We start from the raw sequence: 20,452 nt of genomic DNA, 5'->3' as shown, positions 1-20,452 counted from the left end.
GGTAGTCATGAATATTGCATCATTCTTGCCAAATGTGTGCTTCTTCATGATATTAATATCCAAGCCCATATTGCCAACATGCCAAAACATGGCAGTGGTGAAGGGCAAGGGAGGACCTACTAAGCTTTCCTAAAGCAATCAGAGGCTGAACAGATCCATTTTGTTTTAGATAATGTCATTTTTCTTGCAGTCTGCTTGATGATAAATAAGAAGTAGCCTCCCTGATTACCAAATATTTAAACAAATAAATACAGGACATACAGACAGAATATATCGCTAAAGAGAATATAAAACTAATTTTTGAAGCAATAAGAACTTTGGAAACTCAGAATAACCTACTTACACCTCCTGTTTTTGAACTTTCTCTGCAGTATTATTTTTTGTTATCTGTGTTTAACCGTGAAATTCAACTTTCCTATATCACAGTTAAGAGATGATGTGGCCCTGACTGATATTGGATGTCCATTACAATAACAGGTCTCATTGTTTTTTGCCAAGATCAAACATGTACAGTGTCTTTGAAGCTTTGTGGTGTACCGTACACAGTCCATCCTTTTCAGCTTATCAACCACTTTTGACGCTGTCCAGCGTACGTAGATCCCCACATAATAGCATATGATAATCTCAAAGTCCTCCAACAGTTTTTTCAAGGTCCTGTATGATTTCTGATGAAATAAGACAATTTGCAAGCAACGTCTGTGATCATAAACAAACTCTTTCTTTTCAAAAGCACGCTGCTAACCCAGGTGCTGTTAGAGGTTACTTGTAAACTGATCTGCATGAAGGAGTTTCTCTACAGGCAAGAGGCACAAGGAGATCATTTCATCCACGTGTTGTCTGACCCATCTAGTTTCATATCACTGAGTAATACCCAGCAATAAGGCAGCACTATTAGGTGCTAAAGACATTGTGTCTTGGTGTCACAAAGGTGATCCCGACAATGTCATTTTTAAAGTAAAAGGTCAGAAAGTGATGGGATTGCTTCTATCTTTGGTAGGTAAGAGGAGACAGGCCCCTTATCGTTTCTTCTTTACAGGTATTAATATGACACTCCATAGCAATATGATATGGTGCATCATTTGTTTCAGGGAATCCTTGGCTAGTTGGCAGCTCTTGTGATTAATATGAGTGCCGTGGTTGTTGACCTACAGTGTCTGCTTCCCATGTGCTCTTCAGTGACACAGCCCTTCAGTGTCAGTTGTGACTTTATATATTAAAAGAAAATAAATGCAGACCCAGTACTGTGGGTGAACAACCTGTTAGCACTTTACAATAATAAATTAGGAACTCAAAAGTAATTATTAGACTGTTAGCAAAATTATGAAGAAATGACTGTTTCATTAAGTGCCCTTATTTAAAGTGCAGGGTACTGGTGCACAGAAAGTATAATATATATATATATATATATATATATATATATATATATATATATATATAAATGATGCATGTGTGTTATAAAAAAATGTAGTGGTTCATGCTTCTGTGTTATTTTAGAGCACATTGGAATACATTTTTATGCTCTCAGCTGTCAATTGCCAATGGATACACTAGCATTTATTCAAAAAGATTCTCCCGGATAATTTAGCACCTTGATATTCAAACTCCCATATACAGGAATATAAAATGCGGCTGCCCTGGAAAACGACATTGAAGGTATAGAAGTGTGTGGTATGGAAATAAGCTAGCGTGAGAGTTCCTTGCACACTGTGATATTCATACAGTACCTGTTCATGAATCACTGCCTGGAAAGGGTTTTGTGTCTTTTTCTCTTGCATTTTGTGACTCTAATGATGCACTTATGTTGCCCCGCTTTTCCCTTTTCTTCATACCTTACCTACTAAAGGAGGGAATACCACTTTATTGGTAAGTGGATGCTAACCAAAAGGGAGTAAAAAATAATAATAAAAAAAACAAATATGGGTCGCTGATGACATCTCCGCAGTTCTCTGCAGGAAAAAAACCACAAACAAATACTGTTCAGAACTACTTTTGATGATTTTTTTATTTGACTGATTATTCTATTTGTGAATTTCTTTATTTGTCCTTCCATTTCTGTGATGTTCAGTCCAGTTGTCTTCTTCTCTTATTTTTTTATCTTCATTATAACTGTTAAAAAAGTCCTCCTTTTTATCCCATTTTTCTTCCTCCTTTCTTTTTTATCCCTGTTCCTCCTTCTATCCTTTTTAATTTCCGTTCTTTTTCTTTTTTTTTCCGACAATTTTGCATGAAAAGTATTGCATGAGCTGCACTGTAGAGGACTGTCTAAGACTGTAAGAAGTTTAGATATTGTGTAGATGATGTGAGTTGGCAGGTAAACGTTGCATTTTCAGCGTCCCATTAAGGATAGCCTGTTTTTTCTTTTATCATTTTCTCTCTATAGAGGTTTACATTGTCCGGCTCTCCAAGGGTACAGCCCAAGCTTACCTCTGTGTCACCACGGCCGAAAGACAACAAGGTACAAAAAGTAATCTCTAGGAGTCCTGGAAATATGTCCCCCACTCCCGGAGAGGGCTATTCTGCTGAGTATGTTGGGAGGCATCGTTCCAGATCCATATCATCCAGCAAGCGCAGTGAGCGACAGAAGACTGCAGCTGAGGCACATAGAGAGTCGGGACACTCCCCAAGCTATACCGGCTACAGCAGCGACTCCGGACACTCGCAGCTCAGCCTCTCACAAAAGAGTAAAAGAATGCAGTTGAAAAAGTAAGTGAGCTGCAGGGTCATGCTGACAGCTGATCCTTCCCACTCACTTTACTGGCACGTGCATTGATTGGAGGTCTGATAGTAGGCGTCTGATTGCAAGCGTTTCGGTATCCGAGACAAATGACTGTTGTGTCACAAATTTGATCCTGCAGATTTATATCCCTTACTTCCTTGAAGAAATCACAGAAGATTGGTCATGCATCCAACCACAACCATTTAAACTCCTTGCAGACTTGTCACATTGACTCAGTGGCGTTCTGGCTGCCCATGAAGGTGTACTGCCAGAATATGCCTCCCTGCCAGAATTTGCAGTTTGTGGCAGATATAGTTGCCAAAATGTACACTGGCACAGTAAATGTGTTGAGCATGTGCAGTGTGCAAAGGTAGCAAAAGAGCATGCGCAGTTCACGAAGGTAGCAAAAAGTGGCGGTGGCAAAAAAGGGCAGAACAACAGCCTTATACACTTGTTAAGTATTTTTTTAGTTCAATACATTTTAGCTAACGTCTGTTAATTGGCTAAATGTGCAATGTTCTGTTAACTGTTTGTTTTCATCTCTGAAACTGATAGCATCTAATTCTATTTTCTGTTTCTTAAAATTAGCTGTAAAAAGGGGTCTTACTGTCGTTCATTGAAACAAGACAAAAAACTAACCGGATTTCTCTCTCTGTTGCCTTCTTTCAGGGCAAAGGACTTGCACGCAAAGCAACGGCATCATAGAGTCCGTGTCGTCGGTAGAAACAAGAGTTCCTCAACGTCGCCGCTCAAGCGCGAGAAACACGGCCGGCACAACTCGGAGAGGAAGAAGAGCTCGTCTCGCAGCCTGCGCCAGCGGAGCAGCTCCTGCAGCAGCAGCCGCTCCCCCTCCCGCGAACGGAGGAGCAAATCCAAGTCCCCACACTCCAGGCAAAACGCGTCCAGGTAACGCGGACCAGTCTGTTTTAATGATCAAAACAGTGACAGATCTATTTACAGACACTACCGGCTGGGTTCATAGATCCCGTTTAACACTAATCCTAGACTAGGTAATTTTAGTGCTGATTGGTCCCTGTTAAACCCAATATCTTGCTCTGATCTAGGCTTGTTTCCAACAAACTGACTGGGCCATGTGAATGTTTGAGAAAAAGGCAGATTGCACTAGTGGTCTATGGAATGTCAGTAAACAGCAAAGGGAAAAATAGCAAAGGGCCAATTGTACTGTACATTGATTTTTGTTTCCAAACAGAGAAAAAGACAGTGAGGCCAAAGCACACCACACTGATACCGAGGCCAGAGCCAGGCGACGTTCAAGAAGTTATTCTCCAATCAGAAAGAGGAGACGAGACTCGCCCAGCTTCATGGAGCCAAGGAGGATTACGAGGTACGACAGGAGTACATGTTTGTGAAGTTCACTATTGGTGAAACCTGTTGATGTATAATAGTCTTACAATAGTGAATTAATGTACTGTTTCCTGACTCCTGGCTACAGAACGCTTCACGGAATCTAGGTTCAGTTCAGTGGTTCCATTGAGCCAAGACACAGCTCTCAAATTGACACATATGGGATTATATCTGTTTTTCAGGAGTCAGAATTTGCTGGGCATACTGAGGGTGGGGTGAATTTTTAAATATACCCATTTTTACTGGCTGGTTTAATCTATTGATAGGGCTTGGTACCTAGCAGCATATGATATTGCCAGTAATGCTTTTTATTTCGTGATAGGCTGCATTCCTTTGTAGTATTGTCCCAAACCTGATGTTTTAACTGTGGAAATTCAAACTTTCCATCCACTCTTACATGTACCTGGGGCAACTGACGTGTTTTGGGAGAGGGACCAAAGCAATGTTACAGTAAAACTGGCTGGAAAATGTAATCTTGAGAATGCGAGAGTCTGCATAATGAGCAGCAATCTAGCCATATTTATCATATATACTTCAGGAAAAATGACCATATTGTTTTCTTACAATATATGGTAAAACTGAGTGAAGTAGGTAAATGTTTTGCCACTGAAAATATAATACATGCTCTCAAAACAGTGCTTGTAAAGATCTGCCATGTGCATTTTATATATAGATTTGTTCAAGACTTTTCGCTTTTCAGCTAAGTGGATAAATTAACATTATTGGGTGAATTTATTAAGACAGTAAAGGGCCCTATGGATTCTGTCATTAAGATGTCTTTGTATGTGTAATGCGTTGAAAAAAGCCAGCCAAGCAACTCGTGACTCAATGAATTATTCATAGTCCTACTAGAGTTCTCCCAAACTATTCTGAGTTGCTCATGTAATGTAATTACATATTAAAAAGCATGTGCCTCAGCCTAAACAGCACAGTGCAATTAGCATCCTTGGTTTTGTACCTGGGGACCTACATTTGCCAATCTTGTTTCAGATGCCAAGTAGTCTGCCCATTTCTGTGTCAGGCCATCTCCAAATTGGACACAGAGGTGAAGATCATCTGTATTTATGAGTAGTGTTGACACACTGATGAAATGCCATTAGATAAAGATGCAGGAGATTAGCAGGTACATAGTCCTGCACTGTGTTCATATATTATTAGCCAAGCGTCCATTAATTAGTAGCGTACCAGTACAGGTGGCATATGATGTTGGATTGTAGGGTATCGATAGGATTCACTCCCTTTTGAGATTGCATCTGATTTTAACACAAAGCATTCGACTGCAGGTGCTGTATTCTTTGCTCATTACCTCATTGCACGTGGACGTTGACTGTCTGGGCTGTTCTAGGCAGATCCCTTGATACAGTTAATTGTAGTTGAAAATGCAGGCGAAATCCAGCTTGCAGGTGTCTTGCTGTTTTATATGCTGGCCTTAAAAATGATGAAGGGTTTTTAATAACTGATAGCTGGCAAATATATTACTAAAGTTTTTTTCTTTTCTTTTAAAAATAATAATAGTTTTGTGACATTTGTGAAAGATTTTAAGTTTAAAACTACCAAAAAAAAAAAAAAAAAAAGCACACTAGCAAAACATGAGAGTGATTTTCTGCATGTTCTATATTTTTGAATTTCTTTATTTCTTTATTTCTTTTCCCATCGATTTTTCCATTTCATGTTAAGGTCTCCTGAAGATTACCAAATGAAGGCTATAGAGCTACAGGCAAGGTTACCATGGTAACTGTTGCTTTGCATCAGGACCCCTGTGCTTCTCCCTGAACCTGTTAGATGAAGCAGTTAATACAAACCATCCTTCACCAGCACAGTTATGCCTCATTTCCTGTCTTCCCTTTAAATGCCACAGGACAAAAGAAGACCTTGGGTTGTCAGTACCCGGAGTAGGTGGTTTCTAGTGCTGCAATAATAATATTAACTGAGGTGGTTTCTAGTGCTGCTATAATAATAACTGATTCCACTGCTATCAAAGACCTGATAACATGGTTGAAGCCAGAATCGTAGCTACCTTTGGGGCATGCTTAATGGGCTTTTTTCTTTAGAATACTACACGAATAATAATATACATATAAAGTTACTTTTAACTTTGTATTAAATTATCATCCATTTAAGAAGAATTTGACTTTAAGTGTACAATTTAACCTAGGTATTCAAATGATTAAGGGTCTGGTTTGAATTAAGTTATGGTAACGTGGGCTCCCGAGTGACGCATCCGGTAAAGGCGCTCCGCGTGGAGTGCAGGATGCACCCTATAATGTGGAGGTCGCTGGTTCGGGTCCAGGCTATTCCACTGCCAACTGTGGACGGAAGTTTCCAGGTGGCAGCGCACAACTGGCCGAGCGCCAGCCGGGTGGGGAGGGTCTAGGTTGGCCAGGGTGTCCTCGGCTCACCGCTTAACAGCGACCCCTGTAGACTGGCCGGGCGCCTGCGGGCTTGCCTGTAAGCTACCCGGAGCTGCATGGTCCTCCGACGCTGTAGCTCTGAGGTGGCTGCATGGTGGGCCGGCAGAGTGAAAAGAAGCGTATGGTTGACGGCGCACGTTTCAGAGGACGCGTGTGTCCGTTTTCGTCACTCCCACGCGGGGTTGGCAGTGGTGAGCCGGGTTGAAATAAAAATAATTGGACAGTTCAAATTGGTGATTCCAAATTTTAAAAAAAAAAAAGTTATGGTAACATTAGGATTTTCAGTTCCTGGATTTGAATGGAGTGAAAGAGCCACTGAGCTATCATATCTGCAATAAGGGCCCGAGCAAACACACCTTTCTCTGAGTCCACTTGAGGCAGTCATGAGGTCCGAGGCTGCCATCTAGTGAGAGCTGAGGGAAGTATAACAGTTATCAATGTTGCTATGTAGTAGGGTAAAAAAATAAAATCCCTTTCTTTTAAAGTAATATTCTTTTGCAATGAACAGATTTTCATTGTCTTTGTATGAATTACTTGACCAAATTTAGACGAGAGATCTTGAACAGATTTTTTTAAATTATCTTTGAATTATCAACGGCCTCTAAATCTGACATGAGCTTTTGTAGAAAAAGAGGATTACATGTAAAAAATAAGATCACATGCTTCCTTTTGGTGAGTAACCTGATAGCGGTTGAATCATGTTGCACTTTTAAACTTGTTGCTGTTGATTTAATATTAGATTCTGTGGCAGCTAATCACACCCTCCTCTGCTTCCTGAAACTCTTCTTAACATTTCTTTACTCACAATATCTCCACAGGGGCTGATAAGATGTATATTGTCATCAATGTGCATGGGCTACAGCTCAATGTAGCTGTATGATCACACTTTATTAACATACTTAATTCACAGACTGGGTGAAAAAATCTAATAACATGCTCAATCACTCCTCTCTTTTATCTGGGCAGCAGCAACTAATTACTAATCAAGTGAAGCTTAATTAGAAACAGTACAATTGCATTCTTGCACTTTGAGTACTGGAACAGATTTATCAAACCTATTAAGAGTCATAAACAATGGCATGGGTTTTACATGTAGAACTCATAAACGTTTCAGAGCTACAGTGTTTTAATCGAATTGTGATTTACTGATTTATCCCTTGATATATCAGACTCGAAAATGAGAAGCTGCATCTTTGGTTAAAAAATTAACCAAAATAATAATTCCAGTACTCAGAGCAGCATTTTGCTATTCGCGTTTTGAGGTGGGCACGTTGTGAGATCATTAACGCTGTTTTTCCTCTGTAGCGCACGCAAGCGACCCATTCCGTACTACCGGCCTAGCCCGTCTTCACACAGCTCACAGAGCAGCGACTCTGCCCACAGTCGAAGCCGAAGCCGCACCTATGACAGTGGCAGCAGCTACAGCCGCAGCAGGACTCTGAGCCGCAGCAGGAGTAGATCCCGGACGCAAAGCCGCAACCACAGCCACAGCTACTACAGCCGGAGCAGCTCCGAGAGCGCCGGCTTCTAGAACTCCAACCACCGTCTCCAGGGGAACCATAATTCCACAATCGCCCCGCCCCCTCTGAATCGGAAACAAAGAGCTATGTGAGCTGTGTTTCATTATAGCAGGATAGAATCTGTCATTTCTCTGTGTGTTTCCTCCTCCCCTCCTTCATGGAACCAGGAATAACAAAATATATTTTACATTAATGACTTATGATACTTGATTGACGTTGTTCGGTAAAATCTGCGTTTTTTCCAATCCAGTAAGTTGTTGAGGAGCCTAAAGAACGAAAGCATGTTGATCATAACCTGTATTATTATAAATGTGATGATGTGGTCTTGTCTCCAGGAATATGTAGTAAATCCATGCCCTGAAGAAGTAACTGCTGCGTGCCTCCTGAACAAGATGAACTGGGCATCATGAAAACGTGAAGATTCACTTTCACTTAGTATGGGTTGGTGTTTCACTTCCTTGCTTCCTTCGTTATGATACCTTTCCGCTGTCCAGATTCTAGTCTTTTCGGTGCTTAAACTCAACAATGTACCCTGTAGGGACTGAAGAACAAGGTGTCATAACACCTCAACAAAAAAAAAATCTTCCACGTAGCAACAAGAACCAAATATTGGTAACTTCCTACAATGAAAAGGCTGAAGAAAAGTGGACGTTTTTCTCTTGGATGGCCGGTGAAACTTCCTAAAGAAGATCAACGAAAAAACAACATGTATCTGATGATTATATAATTGAACAACATGTATCTGATGATTATATAATTGAACAACATGTATCTGATGATTATATAATTGAACAACATGTATCTGATGATTATATAATTGAACAACATGTATCTGATGATTATATAATTGAACAACATGTATCTGATGATTATATAATTGAACAACATGTATCTGATGATTATATAATTGAACAACATGTATCTGATGATTATATAATTGCCGTAAAGTAGTAAGATTTCTTTTCAAGGCTTAAAATGTTTGTTTGAGAGGCATCTCCTAAAAAGGTTTGAATGATCTGTTCTGGTTAAACTATGCACTGTAAATACCATATTATTTAAGAGGTGTATCTTTTGATACTCTCAGCATGTTGTACTAGCAAAGAAACAAGTGATTATGTAGAGAACTGTGGAATGCCCAGCACTTCATTATAATTAAGAGATCAGGACTTTTTCAAAATCTAAATCTAAGCACACAGATTCATTATTTTCACCTTTAATTTATTTTAGTTAGTAAATGGTTTCCTATTCAGGGCTGGAGTACATACAGTATTCGTTCAAAGTGTATATAAAGAGTCGATGGTAATAACTTTTAATGAAAGGATTTTAATTACACCAGCCATAAACAAATGCAGCACACCACACCACACCAATAGCCAAATTGATATTGGCATGTGTGCTAGCACTATGCAGCTCTACAATTTTGTTAAAAAACGAGAACATTAGTAACACAGACTGTGAATGTGGTCCAAAGATTATACTTACAGTCTACTGCTCACTCTACATGGATCAAACGCATTTAGGGCAGAGGCCCAGGTGAAGGGCTTTACCTGCACATCCTACCACCACTACTGTAAGTACTCCAATCCCACGACGTGAAGCCTGTGTGGAACCAGGTGTGGTTGAGAAAAACACAATACTATTCTGATCTGATATTTCAAGCAGCAAGTGCATTTCATTCCCAGTATTGAAGGGTTACCTTCGGAGATGAGAAGTCGCTACTTGACGTTATTGTTTACTCCTACCCTCAGTCACTTCTCATATTTTGTAATTTGCGTGACTAAGCTTATTTTGCTTCCAGTGTTTACTGTATATGCCCTGTTGCTGTAGTAATGTGTTTTACATCTAAATCAACTTAGTTGAAGATACCCACTTTATTTCCCAAATGTTGACACAATATACAGAGGTAGGAAAAAGTTGTAAACACACTCCAAGCTTCTTTTTCTTCCAAAGAAGTAATTCCCTGTCGGAGATGGAAAGGTATTAATCGGACACCTAATTGTCTCAGCTTCTGAAGGCTATATCTTGGGAACCACTAGCCTTGTTTTGTGTGGCTGTTCTCCATTTTGACATACTTGCCATGGTAATGATACAGTGTTTATATGCTTGGTGTTTGCTAGTGACCTACCTTGATTCGATATCCAGTTTGACAGGCAACAACCAAAATGACTATGTTTGATAACCTATGAATCAACCTAAAGGACAGTAAATAATCACGATATTACATGTTGGTTTGCCATTTTCCATAACTATGTAAAAAAACAAACAAACAGATAATTCACTCTTATATTACTTGTTAATGAAATATACATTTGTATTTATTTATTTATTTATTTATTTATTTATTTATTCATGTATTTATTTATTAATAATGGGGGTTGGCAAGCTGAATCAAAATGCTAAGACAGGATATGAATAATAATAGTTTATAATAATAATGAATAATAATCATTTAGGTACAAAAATGGTATAAAATGGCAGCTGAATACCTCCAGGTGCCATTTTATATAATGTTTGTATTCTTTGTGGTTGATTCTGAGTTCTGTTTCTCCAATACTGAGATTTAACAATTGCCCATCTTGTGGATCTCTAACTAGCACTGTGGAGTCTTCCTGTCAGTTGTGTTTGATTTACATCTCTCTGAGTCTATGACCTTTCAACTATTTCAGCTTATCCTGCTTAATATTAGCCTATTACTATAGAACTCAGATCCATTCACAAAGATTGCAAACATAAGAACACAAAAAAACATGAAAATGGCAGAGATGAAGTTATTTCCTCTTCAAAAATCAATCCAGTTGGGTTTAGCATCAAAGCTTTGGTTCATTCCCCTGGCTCCAGATCGAACAGAATATTTTGAACAGGCTGGCGTTTTATCAAGATGTACAAAACTGCTTTCCAAAAACTAGCTGGATAGCACAAGCAAGGCACCAGGGGTTAACTAAATAAAAGGAATTACAGGTGTAAGTTCCTTGATATCGTGTTTATGAACAATCTGCTGATATTGACACAGCGATTGTGACTGACCCTCTGTTGCGTGATACTGCTACTTGTCTATAGTCCCCGAAGTGAAGCTTTTGTACAAATTGCTGAGGAGGTAATATGTTGTATAGACAATACATTTCCAGTCTGTGTTTTCAATTTTTGTACTGGTCTTAATGCTGGTGGTGTGACAGGGAACCTTCAGTCTTCCTGGTTTGTTTAAGTCTCTGTCACTTGCTGAGTGTTACATTTTTTAAATGTAATCTAAACAGCAAATAAAAAAACAAACCACAGCAACACAAATCTGTGAAAAGACATGTTCACCTTTGGACTGTATACCCATCGTAGTAGCCGTAGTTATACTAGTTCATATAATAAAGCATATTATAAATGGAACTGTTCAACTGTGTTATCATTTAATGTATATGTGAGACATACTCAGCAAATGCCCAACTGTTAAGATGTATTAAATCCTTAGCTATAACCTCTTTAAGAGATATCATTAATACTATAACAAGTTACAATTTCAAAAATCATTCTTTCTATTGTTTTTTTGTTGTTTTTTTAATCACTCGAAGGCCGAGTCTTGTTTTCTAATTACTTAATTAGTGTTATGCCACTGATATCAGGTAACATCAACAACATGATATATCAAACACAAAATAAAAAAGCATGCCACACGTTGAAGGTGTCGCATACTAGCCTCCTCTAGCGTCCTCTAGTGGCAGGAAATACTCATCTGCACTGTGGTCATTTTCCAAAGTGTAGTATGACACAGTATCGAGTGACACAGACTGCCTACATATTTAAGGAGGTATTCATGTTACGTTTCTTTTGTAATTGTGGGCAAAATAACAAAATGCAGTGATAAGATATGTATAATGTTCTGAAAAACAAAACGTATTGCCATTTTCCTAAAATGTTTCTTTTAAATAACGAAATCGCTGAACCCCTGCTGTTTGACCACAAAAAGCAACGAGTGAAATTAAACCTTAACATTTATAAAAATGGTCTAAACCCCACTGAACAACACTGGCGGGTTGATACCGCATGGTCTTAGTATTAATGAAGGGTTACTATAGAGCTGTCAGATAACTAGAACTGAACAGCAGCTTGTGAACTCTAACGCAGACTTATTAAAAACAAAACAAAAAAACAGCATTTGAAGAATTGCAAAAAGAACCACTCTGAATTACTTAAAGCGACTTACCCTTTAAAAGCATGATTTCTAATGCATACGCTGTACCAGTGTATGACCCACAGAGGGAGCTAAAGTATATGGAAGTTCTGCTGATGTTCCTCCAGTTCCAGCAAGCTTTGGAATATTCTCGTCACTCATCTGTCTCTCGTGTTTACATTCAAGTCCAAGCAGAGCAGAGAAATGGATGCGCTGAAGTCTAACCAGATGTAAATGTGTCTTTAATCTCTAGAATAAAAAAAGAAAAAGGTAAAGTAGGTTCACAGAAATGTGCATAATTGATTAACAAAAATCAATGTATCAATTATTCACATTTTGTTTACCTTAGTCACCTTTTTCTTTTTTGATTTAAGGTATTTTGTTGCACAGCAGTTTTTTAAAATTAAAAATGTAGTCAATAGAATATCTTTATGGTCCATATGGAACCAAGTAAGTTATACTAGTCTCAGGTTTCAGTGGGATCTCCTGAGTAATTGATTCACTGAAAAACTGTAATTCTCACTACGGGAATATTAGGGATTTTAATCTTAAAGATTCATTTTTATTCGATTAATCGGAAAATGTGATCAATTGATTAATGACATATATTGTAAATCCCACATGATACCGATTAATAAATCTATTCCCAAATCACTCATTAAGAGAATTACATTTAAATATATTAATTTAAAACAACAGGACAAAACCAGTAAAAGCAACCGTAGTTTTTAAACAACATTTTGGTGTGATAGTATGCATACTTTTTTTGTTACTGAGCCATCGTCACAAGTATACGCCTTCTGAGTGTAAGCCAGGAGGCGATATTTTGCGACTACATTTAGACTAATTTGGTGGCGTTGCTGATGAATAATAGGGTATTATATTACATTATGGGTGATTAAACCCATGATGAATGTAGATGAATGTAATTTATTACAGTATGGTACAGTCTGTAATGCACTTTACGTGTGGCAGCTCCAACATCACACATTAATTCGTCCACAGAACAATTTAACGTGCAGTTGCTGGATTGTTCCAAAAACTTTTAATAAACCGTTTGGAATTTTGCGTTAATGCTAATGGAATTCTGAGTTTTACATTTTGAATTCAAACTGGGCACAAACCGCAGGTGTTCTCAAAAGTGAATTTGCTGTGTGTATACAAAATACCAAGGGAAGGTTTATTAATTGGAAGTACTCCGAGGTTAGCTTGAATGCCAGCTGCAGCAGCCAAGTGGACCTTCTGACTAAATTCCTTACTGGCGTGTCATTCCATGAATAGACATTTTCTAGTCTCTTCTATAAATATCTCTGCTGGGTTTATAAAGCGGGCAGCCAAGCAACTGCCGTTACTGACGACCCACGAGCACAGAGAGAAAGCTGAAAGAGAAGACAGAAAACTTTTTTACCTGGAAGTACAGTATCCTCTTCATCATGTCTGAGCGTCGCATTCCCTTCAGCTTCCTTCGTAGCCCTAGCTGGGACCCGTTCCAAAACTGGTACCAGGGAAACCGGCTCTTCGACCAGAACTTTGGCATGCCTACCACCTGTGCCATGCCTGAAGAATGGTACCCGTGGGCAAGCACTCACTGGCCGGGATACATGCGCCCCCCGGTTGCGGGTCTACCGATAGACGCAGCGGCAGCGACCCATGCTCAAATGACCCAAGCCCCCATCATGCCGCCAAGTCCTTTCCATTACCCTCGCGTCATGAACCGCCAGTTGAGCAGCGGGATGTCTGAAATCAAACAGACTGCGGACCACTGGAAGGTCAGCCTGGACGTCAGCCACTTTTCTCCAGAGGAAATCGTGGTGAAGACCAAAGACGGCGCAGTCGAAATTACCGGTAAGTTAAACATCTCGCTTGATTTCACCCACTTACACTTTCCGTGTACACGGCAACACTTCACAAGCTAACTGCTCTTTTGCTGAGATCAGTGATTGGACCTAATCGAGTGAGTATGGACATGAATTATTATTATTTTTTTTGCAATGTGAAAAAACGAACCCTATTCACAAAGTTTTAAATCATGAGTTATTTAAATCCAAAATCTGTCTTTACACATGATTTATTTTATTCTGTTGTAAAAGCTGTTTTTCACTCCGGTTGAAACCATTGCTGTATTAAATACCTTTGTCATTATACAGAAGTCAGAAACCAATAACATCATGACAATTACCACTCTCTACTAAGTAGTCACCAGCATGCCAACAGTTACTGAAATGTCCCATAGAGTTCTGGAAATTAATAGCAAAGAGACAGTTGTTTAGAAGGCTGTTTCTCAGACTCCTGGTTACTGTTGGAGAGAAAACAGCTGTTATGCCAACTGGATAAGTCCACTTAAACCCAGCATACATTAGTGCGCTGTGGAAATGGATGTCTTCTACACTGAACATATGCTGCAGACCCTTGCATAATACATTCCATACTACAAACTGCATTTCACCCTATATGAAAAGAAATTCATACTTCCTGTATCTTGACCCGGTTATTATTTCTTCTTTGAAGGAAAACATGAAGAGAGGAAAGATGAACACGGATACATTTCAAGATGTTTTACTAGAAAGTACACGTAAGTATTATATTCACTAATGCCCAACCAGCATTGAAACTAGTAAGGATTTATTTAAGAGAAAGTCGTTCTTCTTTGTCTTTATCTATGGTTTATGACCTCATCTTCTGTGAAGTGGTTTTTTTTGTAGGTTTTAAGCATTCATTTCCACTACTTCAGAAATACTACCAATACTTTTTTTGCTACTATGAATGATGTTAAGGGTAAAATGTATTAAGTACAAGGGTTTGTTAAATCATTAAACGACTCTAGTCGTTGTGGTTTAGCACTGTGAGGTGTGATAAATATTAAAAGATGATATGGTTTAAATATGGTGCTCACATTAAAAAATGGATGCAGAGTCGTTTAGTCATTAGTGCAAAAATATTTGTCTATATTGATATAGTCATGTAAAACCCTAGAAAAAGCTGGATGCAAAAAGCTGGATTTAGAAAAAGAATGCAAATGTGTTCCTGTTCTCTTTCTAGACTGCCCTCTGGATGTGATGGGAGCCAAGTCGCGTCAACTCTGTCTCCTGACGGAGTGCTGACAGTGGAGACTCCCCTACCCAAACCAGCCATACAGGCTGCCGAGGTCACGATCCCAATCACTGCTGCGAAGAAATGAGGAACCAGCATCTTCCATCTGAATGTAAAGAGCAACTCCTGCCTTGAATACACTCAAAGCAAAAGAATTGATTGTAACAACACTTTATCTATATTGTGACCATATAGTAACAGCACATGTTCTAAATTGATTTATGCAATGGGAATTAGTAAAACATTTTGTACTATTGCAACATGAAGTAATCTAATAGTATTCAGATTGCTTGTCTTTTTAATTTGTAGTACACTATCAATCCCTGGATTGATGAAATTGTAGTGATATGTTTTGCAATCTAGGTGTAGTGATATGTTATGTTATGTTTTGCAATCTAGGTGGTAGAGTAAGTTTGACTAATAAACTTCTTTTTTTAATTCTAAAAACATATTATGTGGTATAATAAGTCCTGTGCAGCAAAATCAGTATGTATGTATATGTGTTGGTATGTATGCATGCATGTATGTGTATGTTATCAGTGATGGAAGCCCCCTCTTGAGACAATGTTGCAGTAATGTGCAGTCAGTCTATGAGGTGGTCCAAACAGACAAGGAAAAAAGAAAGATCTAAAAGGCTTATGTTAAACAAGAACACAAAGAGCCTGTTCTTTTCTTTACTAAGTTAAAGACATGACACTCAATAATTCTTAAGATGAATAATTCATTTTACATCCAGTCGTGTGTTCAAGTGATTTGTTTCTGTTTTATGTATATTTTTATGCTTCAAAAACAATTCAAGCAAGTTTGAATTTCCAGGTTTATTTTGAAGTGTATTATTTTTTACATTAGCTATTTATACTAATGCAGCTGCAGTCCTGCCTGAATACCAGGATCTCAGCATTCAAACCAGCGCCTCTTCAGGGATGGATCAAGACTCATTACACAGATACCTCTTGTATTATTAATATAGAAAATGTAGCCACTCAGCTTTAGAGCACAATCTTTCATTGTTGACTACTGGGGAAAAAAAAGATTTTTTTCATATGAATAGTGTCCTGTTGCAAAGCGTAGAAATATCCATGCTGAAAAACAATGAAAACATGGCCTACTTTGAAACCTATTTTGGTAAATTGATAAATAATCCATTTTGATTGTAAGATGAATGCAGAGCTGACTGGGCATGGAGGCAATCTGAGGTAAGGCTTGTACAACAGTTCTCCAATTCGATTGTTGCTGGTGGTGGCCTAGCTCCGAGCAGGCTGACTTGTTTCAGGGAACTGATAGAATAACAACATAATCGTAGGTGTGTGTGTTGTGAAACAATAATATCGATAAATATCAATTCCTTTTCGGAAAAACTGATGTATAAGAAAAAGCTCCCTTTCGAATGATAACTACAATTCTTGGTTGCAGAACGGCGTATACTGTAACTGCAAAAAGACCTGCAATGCCTATAACTACAGGCTCCTATGTGGAGATGTAGATTGTCAAGGAACAGGGAGTCATGTAAGAATACTAAAACACAGTGCTCCTGTTCACAAAGCTTCAACACATGACTTACTTCAAAATTGTTTTGTAATTGCTGTTATGATATATTCATGAAACTGTTCTGCACTGCTGGTGGCTTCTTTAACTACAGTAATGAACAGTTCTGTTACTTAAAACAAATTCATCAAACCAGTCTTTAAATAACTCATGAGTTAAATCACTGGGAATAGAGCCTTGTAATAGGGCTAAGACAAGCTGAGAGCATACCACACACACGCATGCACATTCATATACAGCTCTGCTAGCTATCTGCCTCCACAATGCAGCACACTGTATCCATAACCAATTTCCATAGCAACAGAGACTGTACAGTCAGTTTTCAACAGCCAATCGGACAGCCTTCTTCCCAGTGAAAGCAGCATCATGTGATGAAAGGCAGAGTGGAGCAGAGACCTTCAAGCCTGCGTTGGACACGCCAGGGGGTTGAGAGCCAGCCTGTTGCTTGAGGCCCTTTGAACATGAGAACATTCCAGGCCCCGTCAGCTGGGATTGCATTCCCACAAGCAGCCAAACAAAACCAAATGTTCTGTCAAACAGCTGATAAAAACTCTGTATCACATCCACTTAGCCACCTAGGCAGCTTGGGATTCTCAATAAATGTATTACCTTGTGTTGCATTTTGACCATTTAATTATCTGGTACTGGTAGGTTTGCTGTTTTGGGTCGATTATTCAGCTCATCTTTTCATTGGTCCTTCTTAATATCTGCACTGTGGACTGGGAATCAACCCAAAGTCTATGCAGACACTGGCTTGCTATTGGATACTCAGCTGGTGACGTCATTGGCTTTTGCACAGATTCCATTCAGATTACATGCCTCGAGCTGTCAAGACAAAGTAGGCCAGCTCTCAAAAAGCTTCCTCCATGCTTACTGAGAAGCAAAGAGTAGGTAGCGGGGTTTCAAAAAAATATAGCGTTACACATCCCCACGTGTTGCTACAACTGTTTAAATAACACGCCTGTCATTTTTATTTTCATTGTCAACATCCTGACAACTTTTTTACATTTATAACTTTTGTTTCAAAGCACTTCATAAAATGTCCGCTCTAGTGCACTCATAGTGTCAGGATTATTGCCCACATTGTCAAACAGGTAACACAGCAATAACGATGCATGATGTGGTACAGAACAGAAAAACCAGAGCACTTGTTCTGGTTTTTTTTTTTTGTTTTGTTTTGTTTTTTTTTAAAAATCACTCTTCCTGCAGTGATTTAAGGGGCGGACATTTTGAAAAGAGCTTTGAAACAGACTTTAAAGTTATAAGTGTAAAAAAGTTGTCAGGATGTTGACAATGAAAAGAAAAATGACAGGTACGTTATTTAAACAGTTGTAGCAACACGTGGGGACGTATAATGCTATATTTGTTTGGAACCCCGCTATTTACTCTTTAAGGTAAACCAGTGGTCAGAGCAACATCAGTAGTGCGGTCTTAAAAGCACCTGCCAACCAAGAGCCTACTGTAAGCTGATATCCACTCAACAAGAGGCCAGAGCGACTCTGAACAGGTGAAAATCGGCTTGTATCATTACACAATATATATTTAAATAAGAATGATTAAACGGTGCAGCTCACGTCAATATCAGGGCATATTATATGTATATACTGATCCGAGTGAAACATTCAGGGGAGGAGAGATGAGAATATACACTGAATTTAGATGCAAGCTATCTTGCAAATTCTTTCTGAAATACATTCAACTTAAACCAACGTCATCTTAAAAACCCCAAAATGTGTATGAAATTGTTCATACAAAGTTCTGAGTACCTATTTTGACAAGATATCAAGAAACTAAGGTTTGTCTGTCAATGTATCTCTTTCTAGGTCATTTCACCTGTGAGGGGTGAAAGTATTAATGACAGGAAAGAATGTGTTGAAGGGACAGGGACAGTTTTGAGGTAACCTAGACCTGCAGTATAGAGAATGGAAGTACACTAAAGGTTAAAATTGCTACAGTAGTGTGCAGATCTACCGAAACACCTCGAGGGTTGTCATTTATATACCCACCTGCATAAAAACCTCAGGGTGTGAGAATTTCAATTTTCGGTCTGTAATCGGTGATACAGAAACAACAGGCACAAAGTCTCCTGCATTTTATCATTTGTGGCTATGTGTACCTTTTCTCTTACTATTCTTAATTAATTGCATGGGTGGCCTGTTAAAGTCCTCAATTAAATGAGACAATCACTAATTTGCATATTTTGACAAATGTCCAAGATTTCCAGTTCCAGTGGTTTGATTTCATATGCACAACAAATCAAAACTACAGAAGCAATGGGGGATTCTAATAAATTAGCACACTGTTGTATTTCATTCACTATAGCCCCTTTTGATTGAATATAGAAGTGTTTTTCACATTCTACCTTTTTTCAGCACTACAGAGGCTAACTCACCTTAAGTTTCCTGTGCTTGTGAAACAGCCGTCCGCCTGTCAGCTCACCGCTCTGCAGGACGTCAGAATACATTTAACTTGTGTGAGGTCTCAGCTGCTACTCTTCATTCAGTAAACCAAAAATCCCAATAGGGCTAACATTATAATCCCAGTGCATTACCTTGAAAAAACACCAGCAGACTGCAGCATTACGAGCAACAGCAACCCACTTCATTGAAGATAATTGGAAAAATCTTCCATGAATCTAAGTAATAGGGGTGTATTCAATCAAAAAACACTGCACTGCTTACTGAGCTGTCTTGATGGTGCGATTCAGTCAGAGCTCATTCAATCATACCTTCAATGAAAACATATGTTAACCGCCGCTCTGGAAAATTAATTTCAATGCTGTCATTGAACAATCAATCAATCAATCAATCACATTATTTTAATATAGACCAATTTAACAGCAGAACCAAATGGACAGTTAAAAAGAAATACAAGTAAAATAAAACACAAAATATAATCACAAATCAATGATTTTGATACAGTGTCTTTTCATGGCAGAGCCTTCTGAAAGCACCTGAACAGAACTCAGAACCACTCCTGAAAAATGTTCTGTATTGGAAGCTGTGAGCCCGATGATACTCGTGTAAAAATCCGATGCACTCACCTCAGAATGAAGCATGAGGTACAGCAATGTGCAACTGAAGGGCCTGTGTTTGCATTGTCGGTGGTGCGGTCCATGTATTTGAATGAGTCAATTCTGGCTCCAGACATCACAGATGCATCCTGAAGGTGCTGTCACCACCTCCGGTAGCTCAGTGGAACAGCGAGATCCTCTTTTTGTGACCTTTGCCGAATGGGGGGTGCTGACAGGCAATCGTTCACCACCACACATTCTGTGCCTTCTTTAGAACAGCACTTGCTGCCAATCAGATCGGGCAGTGCAGCTACCTTGTGGGGTGGCATCTTTAACATTGGCTGTACATACAGGGCTAAAAGATGCCGTTATAATCCCAATGTATTAGCCTGATGAAACCCTAGAGCCACAGCATTACCAGATTTGGAACAAATACTGCGCAGCTGTCCTGATACTGTAGCACACTGTCTAGTACGAATATGGCACAGAAATGGCTTACCAGCTTGTATGTCTAAATATGAATGTGTTACCGTTCTATAAACAGCTCATACCATAGTAGCTGCCATTGTGTTACCATGGTCCCTTAGTGTGTAGACCATTGTATTGCCTTTGGAGTGCCAATTTATGGCTACTGAA

The 20,452-nt window shown here is 38.9% G+C and overlaps 2 protein-coding genes across 4 annotated transcripts in view; both read left to right on the top strand.

Annotated features, from left to right (window-relative positions):
- The window catches only part of LOC117430657 (serine/arginine repetitive matrix protein 3-like), an 83,609-nt gene extending 72,226 nt beyond the window's left edge, over positions 1–11,383 (top strand). For 2 of the 3 annotated variants that reach the window (XM_059000805.1, XM_034903055.2), the window contains 4 exons: positions 2,381–2,703; positions 3,386–3,622; positions 3,927–4,061; positions 7,798–11,383. In XM_059000805.1, the coding sequence (XP_058856788.1) occupies positions 2,381–2,703; positions 3,386–3,622; positions 3,927–4,061; positions 7,798–8,023 (921 nt within the window). In that variant the 3' untranslated portion in view covers positions 8,024–11,383. Of the gene's footprint in view, positions 1–2,380; positions 2,704–3,385; positions 3,623–3,926; positions 4,062–5,758; positions 5,974–7,797 lie in introns of all 3 variants that reach the window. The other variant, XR_009308935.1, reaches the window with a different exon arrangement.
- A 2,111-nt stretch (positions 11,384–13,494) lies between these two features.
- Positions 13,495–15,707, top strand: LOC117430658 (heat shock protein beta-1-like). The gene is made up of 3 exons (XM_034050968.3): positions 13,495–14,013; positions 14,677–14,740; positions 15,208–15,707. The coding sequence occupies exons 1-3, from the start codon at positions 13,602–13,604 to the stop codon at positions 15,344–15,346; spliced, it is 615 nt and encodes a 204-aa protein (XP_033906859.3). The 5' UTR covers positions 13,495–13,601; the 3' UTR covers positions 15,347–15,707.
- Positions 15,708–20,452: the final 4,745 nt, after the last annotated feature.

Source organism: Acipenser ruthenus, chromosome 26 (genome assembly GCF_902713425.1).
Source record: "Acipenser ruthenus chromosome 26, fAciRut3.2 maternal haplotype, whole genome shotgun sequence".
Lineage (NCBI taxonomy): Eukaryota > Metazoa > Chordata > Actinopteri > Acipenseriformes > Acipenseridae > Acipenser > Acipenser ruthenus.
Note: the sequence above shows the minus strand (reverse complement) of the source record. Positions and strands in the feature narration are given on the sequence as shown.